The sequence below is a fragment of the Ylistrum balloti genome, unplaced genomic scaffold (genome assembly GCF_031769215.1).
Source record: "Ylistrum balloti isolate Yb309-2 unplaced genomic scaffold, AGI_CSIRO_Ybal_v1 Utg370042, whole genome shotgun sequence".
In the NCBI taxonomy this organism is placed as follows: Eukaryota; Metazoa; Mollusca; class Bivalvia; order Pectinida; family Pectinidae; genus Ylistrum; species Ylistrum balloti.
Window position 1 is genome coordinate 869,610 of NW_026782099.1, and position 23,732 is coordinate 893,341.

At 37.9% G+C, this 23,732-nt stretch overlaps 1 protein-coding gene across 1 annotated transcript in view; it reads right to left on the reverse strand.

Moving 5' to 3' along the window:
• LOC132549070 (kinesin-related protein 12-like) overlaps window positions 1–23,732 on the reverse strand; it is a 118,423-nt gene that overhangs the window by 38,275 nt on the left and 56,416 nt on the right. The window contains exon 4 of the mRNA XM_060212970.1: window positions 22,088–22,150. Coding sequence (XP_060068953.1) covers window positions 22,088–22,150 — 63 coding nt within the window. The remainder of the gene's footprint in view (window positions 1–22,087; window positions 22,151–23,732) is intronic.

Here is a 23,732-nt window from a genome sequence, read left to right on the forward strand (position 1 = left end):
ACACACGACGAACACATCCTAATATCTGACCATCATACACACGACGAACACATCCTAATATCTGACCATCACACACACGACGTACGCATCCTAATATCTGACCATCACACATACGACATACACATCCTAATATCTGACCATCACACATACGACATACACATCCTAAGAACTAACAGGAGACAGTTTCTTGTCTTTATTACAGTGTATGATGTGTGTTTTCAGAGTGTCGAGGATGGACTATTAAGTATCCACAACATACATGATCAGCTAGGACATGGCTCAATACACTTCCACCTTCAGTCGTGGTGTCGAACTCGGATCATCTTAAAGTGAAGACGGTTATGCACTTCGACTGCAACAACCGACCACACAGATTTGACCTCAGGTGTGGACAGTGGTTTACATATCCCTCATTCCCTTCTTGAAGGGGTCCTGCTGTGACTTAATTATAAGAGTACACCCTCGTTTACCTACCATGGTCCTTCTAAGAGTGACTTTCCATTATAAGCTACTTAAGAAGGTCATTTGTACTTGTGTCAGACCCATGTGTCGGTATACGTTAGTACACAGAGAGGTGCTACAGAAATATCATTAGTGAGACCTAAACTGTGATTTGGAATCAAACGTAAATTCTTAGGTATCCGAAACAATAAAATAGGGTTACATCTTCTTCAAATACTTCTAACTACATCTGACAAATATAACCTGGCTAAACTCAAACAAGGTGTAATCACAGACAAGATAAAACAGGTAGACGAGATAGAGACTGTGTAGTACTGGTTAATAAAAGTTCGTTTAATTCGCTAAAACAGCAACAACAACAACAACAACAGCAACAACAGCAACAAAGAAACAGCACTTTTACGCTACGTCATGTCGATATCAAATCGTTTGAAATTTTAATGAAGTGACCTGAATAATGGCACCGTACACGGTAGAAACGTTTAACGTTTAAGATACGGGCGAAAATATAAATTTCATTTCGTTATATTTTAATCATGGGTGGGGCGATAAGCGCGGTTAAGTTTACGCGCGTGCTCACGTGCTGGGCGAGTTTAGTGTGGTCACACCTGTAGGATTTTTACCTGTACTGGTCATCGACGAGATTGTTACACAACAATACGGGCGTGTTTTGAATTCCCTCCCACCCACCCAATTTTCTATGTTCTGCTATTTTGATAATTTGTAAATATTCTTGGTACAGTGGGGGTTGTTTGGTATTAAGTTTCCAATGATTTTTTTGTTGTAGAATTGGATTGTTTATTCTGAATCTTCAGTTTTTCTACAATTTAAACGCAGTGCACGCTTTTTGGATCAAGGACACTTGAAGGCTGTGGACATTTTTTGTTTCTGATGCGGAGTGAGCCTGTTGTGATCATTAGGACCAAGTTCAAGGTGTCTCACGTATATCGAACATTTTATTGTATTAATACAAATCCCACTTTTTGCTTTCGTTAAATACTTCCGTATCAAAGCGATGCATACTTACATGTTGCAATCACTAGCCTAATTGTAGATTATATATAAGAATGTCCGTCTTGTGTTATTATATTGATTGAAATATTTAGAAATGAAATAATTTATGGCCTTACGAGAAACGAAGTAGGGCATAAGATTTAATACACATCCATCAGGAACAAGGAAAATTACACCGCTACTTAAAATGGCTAGAGAATATACAAATGCACATCCTGAGTGATATATACACTGAGTATTATGTACACTGAGTATTATATACACTGAGTGACAGGTACAGTGAGTGATAGATACACGATTATAAGATTCTATTTCTGATATAACTGAAAAGTTTTTGCAATTATTCGTGAATCTATATTGTCAGCATTCACACTCTATATACAATATATCTTTCCTTGGTGACGTCACAATTCATACGACGTCATGAAGTTATGACGTATCAATGGAAACAATGGAGACCTTCGACCAATCACAACTGTAAACATAATTTGATGGGTTGAGAGTGACTACACTGGTTAAAAGGTTAATTGTGTGATGGATCGAGGTTACGTAACTAGTGGCTGTTTTATAAAGTATTTCTGTCAGCTGAAGTGAGAAAATGGAGCGAGATTTCGCTAGAAAGAAAGAAATACCGTGTACAAATCAAGAATGTGAGTGAACTATTTCTAACACAAAAAAAACCTATTCCGAGGACAAGTTGACCTGTTCTGTACCCAGGTGTGCTTTGTTTGGGGAGTTATGGTATGACCGGTAGTGAAATGTCGCTAATTAATATGCAAAGCTGACAATTTCAGGAAAATATTTAAATACTTAATCATCTATTACATATAGCATGTTATCAACAGGTTTATTATCTTTATAGAAATAGATTGATAGAATTCTACATAAAATGTTAATCATCACCAAACACCAAACAAACAACTGGTGTGCAGTTTAAATTTTATGAATGCGTGAAGCTTTAAAATATTTTTATTGCTAACTTGACGTGTTTAGAGAGTTAAATAACATCTAACTATTGTTGTAGAAAGTAGTGACACACATAAATAATAAGGAGACAATAAATCGTTAAAAATAAAACACAAAAATGGTTTAATACTTTAAAATGTGTTAGTTATTTCCTTGTGTAATAGGAGAGAAGATTGTGCACCTAAACAGGTGTCCGATATCTGTTGCGTGTTAAACTATAAACAAAATTCCTGAAGGGGGATCAATTGCCACGAGGGGGTCATGAATAGCCTGTACAGCTGCTGTCCTCATCACGCTTTACATAACACATTATCACAGTCTGTGCAAAATTTGTCCCTATTTCATACGCTGATGATCAACACAAGCTGTTGCCAGCTTCTACTATTCGCTCGCCCATACGATCCCCAATTCATGTTGTTAATTAGCCATCAGCAAGGACTCTAAGAGCTGGTACCAAAGTCATAACAAGGATGGCGTCTCTATCACGATGAAGGTCATACTCACCTACAATACTTCCTATTGGATCACATAACAAAACACACGATTAAAATTACATGTAACAGTGATAACAAATATACTTAACTTCAATATGATTGTTATTTTCTTGAAAATACACAAAAATCAATATAAACATATTACGAAAACGCTTCATTAAATATTGAAATACCAATACCCCTATAAAGCCTATAGATTATATCAAAACTGTTACATGATTAAATCCCCCAAGAAAATGAATCTAGAATGTTGCGGCTAAGTGAAATGTATGACGATCTGGTGTAGGTATTGACGACTAGGTGTAGGGTGTGGTGACTGGATGAAGGGTGTGACGACTGGGTGTAGGTATTGAAGACTAGGTGTAGGATGTGGTGACTGGATGAAGTGTGTGACGACTGGGTGTAGGTAGTGATGACTGGGTGTAGGATGAGGTGACAAGAAGGTTTCCCCCGCTTTACAGTAAACTCAACCAGGCTGTTTACCGACTTGTCCTCGATATACAGTAAACTCTACCAGCCTATTTACCGACTTGTCCTCGGTATACAGTAAACTCTACCAGCCTGTTTACCGACTTGTCCTCGATATACAGTAAACTCTACCAGCCTATTTACCGACTTGTCCTCGGTATACAGTAAACTCTACCAGCCTGTTTACCGACTTGTCCTCGATATACAGTAAACTCTACCAGCCTATTTACCGACTTGTCCTCGATATACAGTAAACTCTACCAGGCTGTTTACCGACTTGTCCTCGATATACAGTAAACTCTACCAGCCTATTTACCGACTTGTCCTCGATATACAGTAAACTCTACCAGCCTATTTACCGACTTGTCCTCGATATACAGTATACTCTACCAGCCTATTTACCGACTTGTCCTCGATATACAGTAAACTCTACCAGCCTGTTTACCGACTTGTCCTCGATATGATAATCTATATGATTCTGTTTACCGACTTTTCCTAGCTATTCTGGGAGATCTTTGTTTGATTACCTGACTTCCCCACTTACTGTGAGATATCACATTGACGCGACACCATATAGAGTAGCTCAGTTCCGTGTGCCGGAGGATTAGATTTCGATATACTCCGCAACACGCCCTAGCATAAGCAATCGTTCTTACGTCCATCTGCATTTCTCAAGCTGGTGAACTATTAGTGTACGATAAAGCAATTCTTTATGTGGTCTGTAGGGAACACCACCAGTATCAGTGACTGAGAGGCTTTCGCTCAAAACTTGTCCATGTCTATATCGCTAGTCACATGTATCTACCTGTCACTATCTCTATATCGCTTCAGTCACAATCGCTACAGTCACATGTATCTACCTGTCACTATCTCCATATCGCTGCAGTCACATGTATCTACCTGTCACTATCTCCATATCGCTGCAGTCGCATGTATCTACCTGTCACTATCTCCATATCGCTAGTCACATGTATCTACCTGTAACTATCTCTATATCGCTGCAGTCACATGTATCTACCTGTCACAATCTCTATATCGCTACAGTCACATGTATCTACCTGTCACTATCTCTATATCGCTGCAGTCACATGTATCTACCTGTCACTATCTCCATATCGCTGCAGTCACATGTATCTACCTGTCACTATCTCTATATCGCTGCAGTCACATGTATCTACCTGTCACTATCTCCATATCGCTGCAGTCACATGTATCTACATGTCACTATCTCTATATCGCTGCAGTCGCATGTATCTACCTGTCACTATCTCTATCGCTGCAGTCACATGTATCTACCTGTCACTATCTCCATATCGCTGCAGTCACATATATCTACATGTCACTATTTCTATATCGCTGCAGTCACATGTATCTACCTGACACTATCTCTATATCGCTGCAGTCACATGTATCTACCTGTCACTATTTGAACTGGACCATGCCATACTTGATAATATTGCCACGTTATCAACTACACAAAATCATTAACACAGGAAAGCTCTAACCTTCTGTCACACGAAAAAAGCTACAAAAAACATTGTCACAGGAGAAGACATCTACAAAACACCATTGTAATAGGAAGTGACAACTACAAAACACAATTGTCACAAAGGGTGACAGCTACAAAACACCATTATCACAGGAGGTGACAACTACAAAACACCATTGTCACAGGAGGTGACAACTACAAAACACCATTGTCACATGAGATGACATCTACAGAACACAATTGTCATAGGAGGACACATCTACAAAACACCGTTGTCATAGGAAGTGACAGCTACAAACCACCGTTGTCACAGGAGGTGACAACTGTAAACCACCGTTGTCATAGGAGAAGGCAATTACCAAACACCGTTGTCACAGGAGGTGACAGCTACGAAACACCGTTGTCATAAGAGGTGACAACTACAAACCACCATTGTCACAGAAGACATGATTTTGCTCTAAGAAGTGGGAATTGTATTTGAAGTATAACTTGGTTAGATTTCATGATATTTGATAGTGATAATTCGTATGCTGATTCAAGTTTGCATCTTTGGGTAGTTTGTATGATGCGGGTAGTTTGGTATGATGTGGGTAGTTTGGTATGATGTGGGTAGTTTGGTATGATGTGGGTAGTTTGTATGATGCGGGTAGTTTGTATGATGCGGGTAGTTTGGTATGATGTGGGTAGTTTGGTATGATGTGGGTAGTTTGTATGATGTGGGTAGTTTGGTATGATGTGGGTAGTTTGGTATGATGTGGGTAGTTTGTATGATGTGGGTAGTTTGGTATGATGTGGGTAGTTTGGTATGATGTGGGTAGTTTGGTATGATGTGGGTAGTTTGGTATGATGTGGGTAGTTTGGTATGATATAAGGTATTATGGTATGATGCGATATGATATAAGGTAGTATGGTATGATGCGATATGATATAAGGTATTATGGTATGATGCGATATGATATAAGGTATTATGGTATGATGCGATTTGATGTGGGTAGTATGGTTTGATGCGTTATGATGTGGGTAGTATGGTATGATGCGATATGATATAAGGTATTATGGTATGATGCGATATGATATAAGATATTATGGTATGATGCGATATGATATAAGGTATTATGGTATGATGCGATATGATATAAGGTAGTATGGTATGATGCGATATGATATAAGGTATTATGGTATGATGCGATATGATATAAGGTATTATGGTATGATGCGATATGATATAAGGTATTATGGTATGATGCGATATGATATAAGGTATTATGGTATGATGCGATATGATATAAGGTATTATGGTATGATGCGATATGATGTGGGTAGTATGGTATGATGCGATATGATGTGGGTAGTATGGTATGATGCGATATGATATAAGGTATTATGGTATGATGCGATATGATATAAGGTATTATGGTATGATGCGATATGATGTGGGTAGTATGGTATGATGCGATATGATATAAGGTATTATGGTATGATGCGATATGATATAAGGTATTATGGTATGATGCGATATGATATAAGGTATTATTGTATGATGCGATATGATGTGGGTAGTATGGTATGATGCGATATGATATAAGGTATTATGGTATGATGCGATATGATATAAGGTATTATGGTATGATGCGATATGATGTGGGTAGTATGGTTTGATGCGATATGATATAAGGTATTATGGTATGATGCGATATGATATAAGGTATTATGGTATGATGCGATATGATATAAGGTATTATGGTATGATGCGATATGATATAAGGTATTATGGTATGATGCGATATGATGTGGGTAGTATGGTATGATGCGATACGATGTGGGTAGTTTTATGGGACTAAGCTTGTGTTTCTGACGTGTGTACACAGTACATAGTTCCCTCCTCGGTCGTTAGATTGTCACCTGGTGCTACATTTTGTGGTGCTGACAAAATCTAACGTGTTGATGTATTTATCAATATCTGTGAAGTCTTTACACAAATGTTAATAGTATGTATATAAAATACAAGTCACAAACCCAGTACCGTAATACAATACCAATAACCCTGTCTTTTGCCCTGACTATCTATATTACCGCTGTGATATCTGATGATGACTAAAAAACAAATTATCACGTACTGTGGAAGACTTGATCTCATGACCTTGAGACATCACGTGATCTATCATAGCATGGGTTTCAGCAAGTCGGAGCCATCTTTGACAGATAAAGGGATAACTATGAAGTAAGTACATTCAGGTGTGTTTACGAAGATATTTAAATCGGAGGTGTTAAATGAAAATAAGCCGCGAACAGATTTCAATAAAACAATACACCAAACCGGGTATAGTTTACATACCCTAAATCATACCACCAAACCGGGTATAGTTAACATACCCTAACCAGACCTCCAGACCGGGTATAGTTATAATACTCTAAACCAGACCTCCAGACCGGGTATTGTTAACATACCCTAAACCAGACCTCCAGACCGGGTATAGTTATAATACTCTAAACCAGACCTCCAGACCGGGTATAGTTAACATACCCTAAACCAGACCTCCAGACCGGGTATAGTTAACATATCCTAAACCAGTTAACGTTACCCTTAACCAGACTACTAAAACAGTCTAAAACAGACCTCCGTACCGTGTAAAGTTGACATACTCTACACCAGACCTCCGGAACGTGTACAGTTGACATACTCTACTCCACGCCTCATATTGTGTGATAAAAATTCAATTCTCCGATTTAACAAGCTGATGTCTTGTAATGGTTAAGTTTTCTGAATGCTATCAGACTAGGAGTGAACTCGACGATCAGAACATGAATGTCGTGCTCATCACAATTGCTATCTTATAGATACCATCATTTTTTCTCCAGCAGCTGTGAGGTTTTTTAACTACCATGCTGAACCTCTTCTCATACTGTAGTTCTTTTTTTCATGTAATAAACAAGCTTGTAATGTCTTTAAAGATTTTAGTGATGGTTTTTAAATTGCAAAACCATGAGAAAAGAACTACTAAAAGATTGCGTCATGAACGCAGCACGATCGAGTAGTTACCCGGTTCTGGAGGTACTCTACATCACTGATCACAGAGATCGTCTCTGCTATTTCATCAGTACGTCGAGACAAGGTGGTTCCCATACATCTGCTCTTACAAATAAATTCGTTTCTTAATTAATGCTTCAACTACCATAACCTAAAACTGGGAAGTTTTTAATGACACCCATTCTGAAGATGTGGTGAAATCTCTTATCTCTTCCATAAATATGCAGCACTGCAATAGAAAAAGTCTTTCATCCATCGAGTTTCCTAAACCAAAGAGCATGGTGTTAATAAGTCACTCTGTCAGTGAACGTTCTACGGCAAGTTATTAGAAATAAATTAAATTTGAGAGCAAAGTTTGCCTGTGTTGAAGTGCTTTGTTCTGTGTCCTCCCGGCAGAACAATACATTCTACCTGGTATGAGTCTGATTCATGAATAATTGATGAGCAATTAGTGGATAAGGTTTAACGCATGAGTGTCAGTACTTGGGCAGATGGAAAATGAAAGATTTGGCAATGATAATGAAACAGGGAGGCATAACATGGTCAGTGTACCAGTGTCAAAGTTCATCATGTAAACTAAACTGTCAAAGTAAGTCAACCAACAAATCATCATCTATTTCATCTTACAAGTAAACAAGATCATAATTATTCCTAATATCTATATTATTATACAGGTAAAGTACAGGTAACCAAGTCAACACCTTAAAGCCAGACCTTGGCGAGTACCTCGAGTCTCAATTACCTACCTTTATTAATAACAGGACGCAAGTCACGCGATTAACTAGATTTTCTAAGAAAACAGGATTTTTAAAAAAATATAATACCACCTACTTTTACACGTTTTTCTATACTTTTATATTTATGCTTTTAAATAAACAGGACGTGTAAGGAGATATTTTGATGTTATTTGAATAAACAACAAATGACTGTCTACAGTCAAGCCACTAATCTGGGTGGTATGTCTCGTAGTTTCTCGTGTTATTGGGATTTGATTTCCATAGTATGAAGGACGTTTACCCTTCTAGAACTCTCAGCAGTCAGTGCGTATTGTTGTCCTTGACGTATCGAGTTCTAACATATTTTGTCCTTGACTTATCTATTTTAAACATAGTTTGTCCTTGACTTATCTATTTTAAACATATTTTGTCCTTGACTTATCTATTTTAAACATATTTTGTCCTTAACTTATCTATTCTAAACATGTTTTGTCCTTGACTTATCTATTCTAGATATATTTTGTCCTTGACTTATCTATTCTAAATATATTTTGTCCTTGACTTGTCTATTCTATATATATTTTGTCCTTGACTTGTCTATTCTAAATATATTTTGTCCTTGAATATATTTTGTCCTTGACTTGTCTATTCTATATATATTTTGTCCTTGACTTGTCTATTCTAAATATATTTTGTCCTTGACTTATCTATTCTAGATATATTTTGTCCTTGACTTGTCTATTCTAGATATATTTTGTCCTTGTCTTATCTATTCTAAATAAATTTTGTCCTTGACTTGTCTATTCTAAATATATTTTGTCCTTGACTTGTCTATTGGGGAGTTTTCACTTGACAAGTATTTTGTGACGAGTATATTGTATAAAGCTACCTACAATATTATATTCGTTCCCTTGGATATTTGTACTACTTCTGTACTGCTGTTCATATTTTGAAAAAATCGAATTCTTTTCCCTTTTTTTTTTTTTTTTTAATACAAAAGATTTTTCATAAAGACATACTCAGAGTAAAGTGTTTAGCCAAAAATAGTATGTGTATGTACCTAATACATGTAACGCCCTGACTGATGTTCATTATTCGTTACAAAGTATTAAACAAATGCCCTCGTCATTGTATCTCTGGACTTGTTTTCTTCACTATATGTACTTATGTTGTGACCTGAAAACCTAGATGTATGATGACTACCAGGATGATGTTGCTGGCCCTGATGTCGTTGATGTGTGTATTTACATATAAAGTACATCATATTGACATTTTAAAGTGTCTATACACACTTAATGAAATCACTAACAAAAGAAACCCTGCTTAAAAACATCACCTACACTTCTCTAATCAACATTTTACATATGTAAAAAATCCCTTTTAATTTGTATAAATTTGATTTGTCAATTTCCGATGAATGGGTTCCTTGATCAGGAGCAGGTGGAGCCCTGTGAGCAGGTGTTCTGCACCATTGACTGCATAACAAATGACCTGTGATGAGCATCACTTCCTATAGCCCTTGTGGACCCTTTAACTGGACATCCAGTAACAGATGGTACAACTAGTCTCAGCATTCTTACACTTCATCATCACAAACGCGCATCCATTTTTCATTACGTGGATCAATTTTTTTTTCCTCGTGAATTTTGCTCGAAAACAACTAGATTTTTCTCTTTCATCTCAACCGTCTTTCATGGCTCCATATTTCTGTGTTATTTTATCTGATATTTCGATTCATTTATCCGTCTTCTGACTCCGTGCTTCTGTCTATCTCTATAAGCGCATATCTTATCTCAAATTTATTGTAAGTCTGAAAAATTACACGATAATTATTTATATTGTCGGTTTTGGCGCCGAATCCTTCAACCTCACACGTGTTTTACTTTGTGTCTTACTACATGTTTGACTTTGCGTCTTACTATTTGTTTGACTTTGTGTCTTACTGTATGTTTGACTTTGCGTCTTACTATTTGTTTGACTTTGTGTCTTACTGTTTGTTTGACTTTGTGTCTTACTGTTTGTTTGACTTTGTGTCTTACTGTTTGTTTGACTTTGTGTCTTACTGTTTGTTTGACTTTGTGTCTTACTGTATGTTTTACTTTGTGTCTTACTGTATGTTTGACTTTGTGTCTTACTGTATGTTTGACTTTGTGTCTTACTATTTGTTTGACTTTGTGTCTTACTGTATGTTTGACTTTGTGTCTTACTGAGTGATTTACCGTACATCTTACTTTATGTTTGACTGCCCTGTGCTTCATCTGGCAATCATTTATTGAGAATATATGGTAGATGGTGAGAAACCCTGTAACTGTAAGAATATAAGGTTAGAAGAGGAATACAAACGGTAGATTTACTGCAGCATTGAAGATAGACGGCGGAACAGAAATTAAACTGAAGCAGTTAAATTAGTCTAGCAGTTAAAATAGACAGTAACAGTGAAAATGTATTGCCGTGAAAAAAAGACTGTAAAAATGTGAAAATATACTGTGGCAATGAAAATCGATTGCCGTGAAAAATAGAATGTTAACAGTAGCTGTGAGAAAAGACGGTAGTAGTAAAACTAGACGATAGCAGTGAAAATAGACGATAGCAGTAGTAAAACTAGACAGTGATAGCAGTGAAAATAGACTTGACGATAGCAGTGAAAATAGTAGTGAACATAGACGGTAGCAGTGAAAATAGACGATAGCTGTGAGAATAGACGATAGCAGTGAAAATAGACGATAGTAGTGAACATAGACGGTAGCAGTGAAAATAGACGATAGCTGTGAGAATAGACGATAGCAGTGAAAATAGACGGTAGTAGTGAAAATAGACGGTAGCAGTGAAAATAGACGGTAGTAGTGAGAATAGACGATAGCAGTGAAAATAGACGGTAGTAGTGAACATAGACGATAGCAGTGAAAATAGACGATAGCAGTGAGAATAGACGATAGCAGTGAGAATAGACGATAGCAGTGAAAATAGACGATAGCAGTGAACATAGAGTAGCGGCGAGTCTGTAAAAAGATGAAATAGACCTCCTACATTGTGATGAAGTCTTTAGGGAATCAAAAGATTTATATACAATTTTAACTGCAGACGATTCTATCATCTTCGCCATCTGTCAAAGAGAGACCTGGGGCTCTGAATTCATCAGCTGGCAGTTTTAACAGTTCAACAGAAAATACCATGAAATGTTAATAGTCATCTGTTACACCTAAAGTGGGTCAATCGTCCCACCTCAGGCAGGTGAGAATTTCCAGTAAAATCAACCAAACTTTCTTCAATTTGACAGAGTGTCCGCGAGACTGGGAGGAGGAAATCTCCATCACACCTTGGTGTAGGGGTCAGAGGTCAATTTACCTCGGAGTAATCGTGGCACACACGACACACTCTGTTGTCAGCAGTATCGTTGAAGAAGCGAGGTATTGTGTGTGAACTGTAAACCATTCACGAGGCGTTTGTGTGTTACATCAATACATCTAAAACAAGAATCTACTGTAAGTCCATTCCCATTTAAATACCTGCAGGATAATGTTACTGGATTGCGGAATCACATTATAACCTGGCCTGTAAGGCTATGTCGTGGACCAACACAACAGCTACGGGGTGTGTCCTAAAGGGCAGGTGCTGTCTATCGCACACCGTCGCACACCGTCACACAACAGATGCTCATGTCATTTAAAAGCTTGAATAAGTTCTAGTGACAATAAACGAATATATGATATTGTTTTCCAGCAATGCAGGAATTCATTAAATTTACAGGTGTACATTTACATAAAATATTTCTTTGAAATATGACGGTTTAGTTTGTAGAACTGAAATTTATTACTAAAGATATTAGATATTTCAAAATTAAAACTATACCAGATGGTGATTTAATACCTTTTCAATATGCATCGAAGGCAATAAAAAAACAAAAGTTATTAAATTTCACAAGAAAAACACAAAACAATTTTAAAAGTCAATTGAAACCAAATTTTGATAAGCGAAAGTTAACCAAACGTGCAAATTTAATTGATTCACCCAGGAAAAAAGCTTCCTACTCGATAATCTAACTCCTGGTTTTATTTCCTGTCATAGTATAAATCTTTACTTAATGTCCTTGACATATAAGCTACTAGTATATTAAGTTCAACACCATGCTTAGAAATACCATAAACTCATATTTCTGTGTCGCATCGATATCACATCGTACAAACAAAATTTACTTACGAGTAAAGGTTATTTCAATCTTAAAATTGGTATCGACATCCAGCTAAATAGTGAAAAAGTCACACTGCTCTCCATTTTGTTGTCCTCACACCTGTATAAACTACCTGTACGATAGTGTTCCCCATCTTGTTGTCCTCACACCTGTATAAACTACCTGTACGATAGTGTTCTCTATCTTGGTGTCCTCACACCTGTATAAACTACCTGTACGATAGTGTTCTCTATCTTGTTGTCCTCACACCTGTATAAACTACCTGTACGATAGTGTTCTCTATCTTGTTGTCCTCACACCTGTATAAACTACCTGTACGATAGTGTTCCCCATCTTGTTGTCCCCCACACCTGTATAAACTACCTGTACGATAGTGTTTCCCATCTTGTCGTCCTCAGACCTGTATAAACTACCTGTACGATAGTGTTCCCCATCTTGTTGTCCCTCACACCTGTATAAACTACCTGTACGATAGTGTTCCCCATCTTGTTGTCCCTCACACCTGTATAAACTACCTGTACGATAGTGTTCCCCATCTTGTTGTCCTCACACCTGTATAAACTACCTGTACGATAGTGTTCCCCATCTTATTGTCCCCCACACCTGTATAAACTACCTGTACGATAGTGTTCCCCATCTTGTTGTCCCTCACACCTGTATAAACTACCTGTACGATAGTGTTCTCCATCTTGTTGTCCCCACACCTGTATAAACTACCTGTACGATAGTGTTCCCCATCTTGTTGTCCTCATACCTGTATAAACTACCTGTACGATAGTGTTTCCCATCTTGTTGTCCTCACACCTGTATAAACTACCTGTACGATAGTGTTCTCCATCTTGTTGTCCCCCACACCTGTATAAACTACCTGTACGATAGTGTTCCCCATCTTATTGTCCCCCACACCTGTATAAACTACCTGTACGATAGTGTTCCCCATCTTGTTGTCCCTCACACCTGTATAAACTACCTGTACGATAGTGTTCTCCATCTTGTTGTCCCTTACACCTGTATAAACTACCTGTACGATAGTGTTCCCCATCTTGTTGTCCCTCACACCTGTATAAACTACCTGTACGATAGTGTTCTCCATCTTGTTGTCCCTCACACCTGTATAAACTACCTGTACGATAGTGTTCCCCATCTTGTTGTCCTCACACCTGTATAAACTACCTGTACGATAGTGTTCTCCATCTTGTTGTCCTTACACCTGTATAAACTACCTGTACGATAGTGTTCCCCATCTTGTTGTCCTCACACCTGTATAAACTACCTGTACGATAGTGTTCTCCATCTTGTTGTCCTCACACCTGTATAAACTACCTGTACGATAGTGTTCTCCATCTTGTTGTCCTTACACCTGTATAAACTACCTGTACGATAGTGTTCCCCATCTTGTTGTCCCTCACACCTGTATAAACTACCTGTACGATAGTGTTCTCCATCTTGTTGTCCTCACACCTGTATAAACTACTTGTTCAATAGTGTTCTACATCTTGTTGTCCCCAACACCTGTGTAAACTACCTGTACGATAGTGTTCCCCATCTTGTTGTCCCCCACACCTGTATAAACTACCTGTACGATAGTGTTCCCCATCTTGTTGTCCTCACACCTGTATAACCTACCTGTCCGATAGTGTTCCCCAACTTGTTGTCTCTCACACCTGTATAAACTACCTGTACGATAGTGTTCCCCATCTTGTTGTCCTCACACCTGTATAAACTACCTGTACGATAGTGTTCCCCATCTTGTTGTCCTCACACCTGTATAAACTACCTGTACGATAGTGTTCTCCATCTTGTCAAGACAGGAACACTGTATCAGTGTAATAGCTACCAGACAGGAACACTGTATTAGTGTAACAGCTACCAGACAGGAATACAGTATCAGTGTAATAGCTACCAGACAGGAACACTATATCAGTGTAACAGCTACCAGACAGGAACGCTGTGTCTGTTTATACCCGACAGGAACACTGTGTCTGTCAACTAGAATCTTGACTAGGAGAAGAATATCTTGCCTTTGAGAATAGCAGTTTCTTCCTTCAGTCGTTTTTCAATGTCATTCTTTTTGGATGAGCAGACATGATACTATTTCTGTTACTACCAAAGCAATGTCCTTGACAGGGACACTAAACGACATTATCAGAGTATAATGGTACAGATATAAAGGTGGTTTATATCTGAATGACAACGTTATAGTCTATTATCTCCCCTGTGTATGTACCAAGGTACGAAGTGTTCGTTCTCAGAAAAAAAAATCACAGTACCGTTACTCTGTATCAGAAGACGGCGGTTACGTAATACATCAGCAGATTCTTTGTCAATCTGACAAAAGACAACATTCTGTACGAATCTACAGGCAATGTGTAATTGTGTTCTAACATTTGTTTACTTATCATAACATACCTCTGATTCATAGATACACGGCCACACCTAAAACGGACTAACTAAGGAATCATGATCAGCGAGTTAGGTACTATTATCACACCTATCCATGGAGGCGATTGATTTTCTCCAGTTACTATCGCTAGAAAATGGAGTAGTACTGTTAGGGTGGACACCATGTCCGTATTTAGATAACTTAAGTCCTGCTGGTTACTTTTGTCTTGTCTTAAAGGATCGTGATTTAGAAAACTAACGGATGTATTGCTTCTAATGGAAGTCTCTGATTGAAGTTGACAGTAAAGAAAACTTGAAGCCTATAACAGTCAGTTTTATTTCTTTCGAAAACAGGTAAACTTAAAATACGACAGAAATTAAAACGTCGGAACTGAAACCATGACATCACAGTCAGTAGTTAAATATGGTGTTTCTGTTCAGACTAGATTTTAAACGACACCAGTCTTAATGTCTGAACGTCAAAGGATTGTCGTTGGGAAGTTGCCGTTTACTTTTAATGAACACGTATCGTCCAAACAAAAAAATGTTAAATGACCTCTATATGAATGCCCATCCCCCTTCCTTAGTTGATAATTTGTAAAAACACAGAAGTGATGACAGATCGGATTTAAGAAACTGTGGCTTTAATCGATATCATGCAATGATTGGTTCACAAGCAGCACCAAACTACAATTTTTATCATGTTTGTAAAAGAAAAAGGGGTTTGTTAAATTCTAATTACTCTGATTTTTCAGGAAGAATTACTGTCGTGACAATGAACCTGACTATCTGAAGACGAAGAGCGGAGTGTTACAGCATTACGTCTTACTGTACTGACGTCAACAGGGAATAATGCAGTATTGAGGTTTAAGCAAACTATGACTACACGTACATATAAGTAACTCGGAGAGTTATGTGTAGTCTTTGTTTTGGCAAGCATGTCGAGAACTCATCATCATTATTTTAAAACCGCAAACGGTATGAGACAGTTCCGCCGTCATATTTGTTAGAGACTGATAGTATGACGTATTGCTTCAGTGGTTGACGTTGTTTGTGTGACGGTCTGTGGCTGAGAAAGCAGAGATGAGTGTACGATTCTTTTTGTCATCATCGCGTATCTACTCTGAATCAGTGATTCAGATATATGGATGGGTGGACATCAGTATGACGTCTAAACACTACCCCGCCGAAGGCGAACGAAGAAAAAGACCCGTATGTAACCTTGGATGTTGTTTTAACCTGTTGAATTATGATGCTATACCAGATTCGGCGAAATCATCTCCTGTTTGGTTCAATAAAACATCTTTATTGTGATTTTTTTTCCGCTTTGTTCCGGACACATAAGGAATGGACAGCGAGATGTACTCTAGGAGCGGATTACTGTACTAAATATACTACACCAACATTACTGTAAAAGAGTACACTATCCAAACATCAAAGGTCTAGGAACCGATGGTTGCCAAGAGGCATTAAGATAAAATACTACACGGTTCTACTACTGCTTTACAACCATCAATTTCTTAGATCAAGTTTCAATCACAAGTGCCATGAAACTAGTGTTTGCCAGAAGACATTAGGAGGTAGAGTGACCTATGTGCTGACTTTGTTTAATGTCACCCCTCACTTTATCATTATGTAGGCACAAACCAGGATACATGTACACTGGTCGCTATTTACATATACCAACGGCATACTTGGCATGTACGGAACTATATATCCCAGGTTTGGTTCCAAACCGACACACGCCAAATTCTCATGCTTTCTCTACAAACATTCAAGGTAGGGGCCGTGTAAGATGGCAAACATACGCACGAAAATCATGTTTCTTTTGAGCCGATTTGGCAAGCGTTTGAAACCCTTAAAAATGGAGTTTTGTTACTTTACGCATGCTGACATGCAGCGTAAGAGATAAACCGACACGCAGAGAAAAAAATCAAATTTGATTCCATCTGTAGCTATGGAGCCCTGCCAATGTTCTCAGAAAACGGGCTTCCTCCCCTAGCCCTGCACCTCACAAATTACTTTCCGTTTTTCTTTGAAACGATCTAAGCTTCCATTATTTCCTTAAATAAATGTCCTTTCTTCTATCTTTTTTTGTTTCTTCCTTCCTCATAACTTTGAGCACCCTCTGCCAGCAATCTGATGAAACGAAATTCGGAAATCCTTGAGAAATTTGTCATAACTCTTTATAATAGAATGTATACATGACTCCAATCATTGCACTGGAAGTCTACAAAGGGGCCGGATAATTAAGTAACAGAACTCGTGCTTCCAATGCTGTTTAGACAAACGATGCCAAGACAATGTCTTCAATATGCTTTCGGTGAAAAGAACGGCAGAATCACTCATTTATGATTTCAAGATTCTTTGATAAAATTCTAATAATTATCATTGGTAGAAATCACCGACAGACACAACATCGAGACTTGAAAGCCTGTCTGATTGAGAGTGTGGGAAAGTTCTAAAACACAGCTAGAATCTAATAAAAAAATATACAAGTAAACCTTTTGATGATAAATTGCTTGTTATTTTGTTAACTGTGAAGGTTTTAACGAGGAATACTCCAGCACATCCATTATATACACATAGATATAGTGTCTGTATCCATTTGTGGCGGAGTTCCATCGCTCAGCTACAATTTGGCAAAGCTTTTAAACAATGGCGCTGCTAGCTTACACTCCAGGGACATTGCGACCAAATTAGCGAGTTCAATGACAGCAGTATGAAGAAGGCTGGAGGTATAATCTACACAAAGAAAGGAAAGTGACACGGTTTGTCGAGGGTATCCTTAATTATAAGTGATATAACTCCCTAAAGAAGCTCCATATTACAGCGAAAGATACTTTACGTTTATGTTGACTGTATACGTTAGTTCTCCAAGGAAGTCTCCGCATTGAGGAAAAGGAAATGTGACATTCCTGTCAAAAGCAATTTAGAGGAAAGCTTCCTGTATACATCAAAAGTGAAGATGTGGAGGGTAGGAAAAAGTCAATGTAACCTAGGGGAATTTCAAACTGGAAGTGGAATGGCAACTGCATAGCGTACAACATTAAGACCTCATTTCATAGAGAAAAAATGTCTCCAGGAAATATGAAATGTCAGCTGCATGTACAACCTCATTAGTCTGTGCTTCCTCGAGGTAGAATTTAGGTATTTTTAGACAACGGGTTACTTTGGTATGGCATGTTTAGAATGAGACAAAGCAGGAATATTTCTTTGTTAATTAGTAAGTGAATACTAAGCAACCTTCAGCATTTTTCAACACTAATCTTGATACCTGTTACAATAAGTTCCACATTTTCCCAACTTTCCCAGATAAAATGGGTACACAAATTAAATCTGTTTAGGTCTATATAACGCTACTGGGCTTATCACTTTTGATATGTAGTGCGATTAACGACACAAGAGTTATACAGTAAATACGAGAGAAGGACTTTAACATGCTAATGTAGTTGTACAGCTGGTACCCAAACCCTGGGTAGTTTTCGTACTGGTGGTACACAAACCTTGGGTACTTTTTGTACTATCTGGTACACAAACCCTAGGTAGTTGTTGTACTGGCGGTACACAAACCTTGGGTACTTTTTGTACTATCTGGTACACAAACCCTAGGTAGTTGTTGTACTGGCGGTACACAAACCTTGGGTAATTGTTGTACCAGCTGTTACACAAAACTTGGGTAGCTGTTGTACCAGCTGGTACACAAACCTTGGGTAATTGTTGTACTGATGGTACACAAACCTTGGGTAGTTGTTGTACCAGCTGTTACACAAACCTTGGGTAATTGTTGTACTGGTGGTACACAAACCTTGGGTAATTGTTGTACTGATGGTACACAAACCTTGGGTAATTGTTGTACCAGCTTAGGACTTCTACAAGTACCATCAAACATCACACGGAAAACACATACCGTTAGGATGTCCATAGAATATCTAAGGGTATTTCTAAGGGTCTCGTATTCTGTATCCTTTCCTGTTATAAAAATAGAGGTAAAACACCCTAAGATCCTGAATGAGCACCGATTGAAGAGGTGTTTTTAAGCGTGATAATGTTTCTTTCAAGGGCCTGAATAGAATTTATTTCACGACAAAGAGTAATCATTCTTTACAGCTCTGGGTGACGTGGCCCTTTCTAACTACCAGCAAGACACTAACATGACAAGTTTAACATGAATAAAGTGGTATCAAACACTAGTTACCCCCTAATCCTACTAATTTCTACCCTGATCAGAATGCTGGAATTCTTCTATAGAGACTGGTGCAGGGTGCCCCACTCCTCTTCACAAGCCGCGAGGAAACGTTTGATAACGCTCATCAATCTAACAGTGGATGTGCACCGGGCCCATCTATCTTGGAGTCTAGGATAATCTATAAGCGGTGATACAGATGTGCCTGCGTAACGTCCGAGTTCTCACCAGTAGGGGGAGAGATCATTCATGCGTGACCATCCTAGTCACATGAGTAACACAACAATTAATGAGACAAGATAACATTTTTTATGATTATTTTAAGCTTATAACCAATTTCGTTTTATTTATTTCTTTCGAAAATTATTTTCCTGTGTTAACTATTTTATGGGTTTTATGTGATTTATCATGTATAATAAACATATATATCTGTATTGTATTCAATTAATAATAATTACTACATTAAAGTATGTTACTGTAGGTTCATATACGCTATAGTTTTATGAGTTTAGAGATATAAAAGATAATTAAAGAGAATATCTTTGACATTTCCCGAACTTGTCTGGTCTACATTTTGGGTCAGTGTATAATCCGAATACAGGTCTAAATTCTACAGTTCCTCACAAAAAATAATCACAATAAAATAATAGCTTTATGTTATCAATGATATATTTCTTAATTAGTAATACCACGAGTCACAGTGGTTTATATCTAATTTCAAAATCAATGTTACACGGTTCTCTCCAAGTTTCTGTCATCAGACACGCCACGCACGAGCTGACAACGTGATGGTGCCGGTACTAATATTTTGTTACAATGTCGTTCCAGAACAAACCGTAGATTGACGTTAACACCTCGGGATACACTAAACATGCCTTCGGTGCAGGCCGTAATTGACAATTTGTTGACAGAATTAAAGAAAATTTTCCTGTCGAACTGCAATAACACCAAGGTCACCCATTTATTATTTAAATGTCTTTTACAAAGATTAACTCTTTAAAACCGCGTCCCACACTAATTTATCAACCCAAGGAACCTTAAGGAATCCAGTGATTGTGCAGAGGTGATGTTAATGTGTGTGATTATAGATATCAACGGTAATGACATATCAAAAAGTGTACATGAAGCTACAGATAATATTTAGGGAACTCTGTCGGGTACAATTGTTATAGACAGGCTGGGTACAACTATAGGTTCGGGTACAATTGTTATAGACAGGCTGGTTACAACTATAGGTTCGGGTACAATTGTTATAGACAGGCTGGTTACAACTATAGGTTCGGGTACAATTGTTATAGACAGACTGGGTACAACTATAGACTCGGGTACAATTGTTATAGACAGGCTGGGTACAACTATAGACTCGGGTACAATTGTTATAGACAGGCTGAGTACAACTTTAGGCTCGGGTACAATTGTTATAATCAAGGATGGGTACAACTATCGCCCGGGGAATTTTGTATTAGTACGGGGAAGGTAAAATACACATGGTTTTGTTTTTGTATGTAGGGAGTATTAATTAATTTCTCATAATTCCTCAAAGTATTCACTACCTTAAGACCAATTGCTTGGAAGTAAAATGGTTTAGCACATTAAATATGAAAATGTTCCAAAGTGAAATAAGAATAGGGGACTACTAGTGTACAATTAGATATATACTATAAGGAAGCTGAGAGAGTACAAAAAAGTAACGATTAATCTGGTATCCTTAATTCTAACGTATATCTGTGTCCAACAGAAACGAGACAACAGAATCGACGGCAATACAAGTTTAAAAACATTGATTTTTAAGGATTGAGACGAAGCTGCCTACATCGACATGTCAAGTACAGTCAATGCGTTAACTTTTCTATTTTTTATCATAAAGCGACAAAATGTATGTTGCTTGAAATTATTTTCAAGCAAATTGTGAAAACATCGGTTATCGTCAAGACTGCTGATGGGTTTGATCTAAAGTGTCGTCACACGATAAATCAGGAATGGTTTCATTAGATACAAGATAGATCAGCATTACTTCCCGTGCTAATGGATGCCATGTTATTGGTGCAAGTTTGATTTCCTTCTGATGAGAAACAATAACAAGATGTAAGGGGCCTCGAAACACCGCAGAGCAATTGTCAGTCTTTATTGAGAAATAAGCACCAACTCTGATGTTTATTGTCTAAACAAGAAACAACCTAGAACAACAAACATACCATACCTATAACACTCCACCATCCAGGATCACCCCATTACCTACAGAATGCTACTGTTATTTTTCAGAATCGGTCTGAGGATTATCTCGGTGGTGTTAGAACTAAACCTGTCACGTTAGAATGTCTTTCAATCCACACGCAGTGATTAGTTTCATAAACTTAGCGCTGTAAGCAGAAACATCTATCAATATTTTACAGTTGTTGACACAAAATTTCGCAGTGATGTATTTGACATGGTGTTAGTAAACATACACCGGACATTCTTCAGTTTACTACCACACACATATCCTCGTTATTAGCAATAATATCCCATTAAAGCTGTGATATTTCTACCAGTAATGTAACTTCGTCTTGTCATTTAATCCATTTGAACAAAAAAGATTGGTATTTTAGTACGATTAAGCTGTTTTGTATTTTCAGAGAATTTCAGCGACCAGCCATACTGTGGGTAAAGTACTCGTGAACCCGACTATTGGCTTACTGACTGTCAACACCTACCTTTATTTTCACAACTCGAGCCCGACCAATGTTGTGAGTGCATTGCTTCTTCACCACGTTTTTCTGAAAAACAAGAAAACAAGAAAACATTACTGCACGCTATATATTGTAGTGGTTCGTGTAGGAGTAAAGTTTAATGCTGAAGTGTTGGCCAACTATCTAGCTTACAACGGTACCAAGCGATGTGAACGATCTCACAGAGCACGGGGACATGGTCAAGAGGAAAGCGGTGGTGGGGATTCTGGCAGGCAGCCTGCTGCGGAGGAGACTCTTATCATGTAAAACACTAATTATACTGTAGTTAGTGTAGTGTCTAATGAAGCAGTACATCAAGTGGTAGACAGACCTCTGGAAGCCACTGGGCTACGCTAATAAGCAATCATTCCATACTTAGTCGACACGTTAAAGTACATTCCACATTAAGAAAAAAAATCCAAGAACCACATCTAAAATAGGAGTTATGTATAGTGCAAACCACAATCAAAAAGAAAACCTTGCCAACCACATAAATGTTTGGTATGCTGAACTTCTATACTTTATCAACAAAATCTATATTTAATCCTTCTCCTCTATATAACATCTAAAGGTGATCCATCTTCTCTATCTTTTAATCCACATTTCCTACAATTTCAACATTTAATCAACATTTCCTAAAATTTCAACATTTAATTCAGTTCCTACCATTTCAACATTTAATACACAGTTTCGAAGTTTGCTATACAGCGCTGTGTTTACAAAACACAAAAACTAGTTCATCCTACATCTGAACCTATTTTTAAAAAAATCATTTCCCTCTTACTGTGTAGGCATAGTGTTATATTACAGCAGTGAGACGGGCCCCTCTTACTGTGTTAGTATAGCGTTATATTACAGCAGTGACACGGGTCCCTCTTACTGTGTATGTATAACGTTATATTACAGCAGTGACACGGGTCCCTCTCACTGTGTTACTATAACGTTATATTACAGCAGTGACACGGGTCCCTCTTTACTGAGTATGTATAACGTTATATTACAGCAGTGACACGGGTCCCTCTCACTGTGTTAGTATAGCGTTATATTACAGCAATGACACGGGTCCCTCTTACTGTGTATGTATAACGTTATATTACAGCAGTGACACGGGTCCCTCTCACTGTGTTAGTATAGCGTTATATTACAGCAGTGACACGTGTCCCTCTTACTGTGTTAGTATAACGTTATATTACAGCAGTGACACGGGTCCCTCTCACTGTGTTAGTATAGCGTTATATTACAGAAGTGACACGGGTCCCTCATACTGTGTTAGTATAGCGTTATATTACAGCAGTGACACGTGTCCCTCTTACTGTGTTAGTATAGCGTTATATTACAGCAGTGACATGGGTCCCTCTCACTGTGTTAGTATAACGTTATATTACAGCAGTGACACGGGTCCCTCTTACTGTGTATGTATAACGTTATATTACAGCAGTGACATGGGTCCCTCTCACTGTGTTAGTATAGCGTTATATTACAGCAATGACACGGGTCCCTCTTACTGTGTAGGTATAACGTTATATTACAGCAGTGACACGGGTCCCTCTTACTGTGTAGGCATAGTGTTATATTACAGCAGTGACACGGGCCCCTCTTACTGTGTAGGCATAGTGTTATATTACAGCAG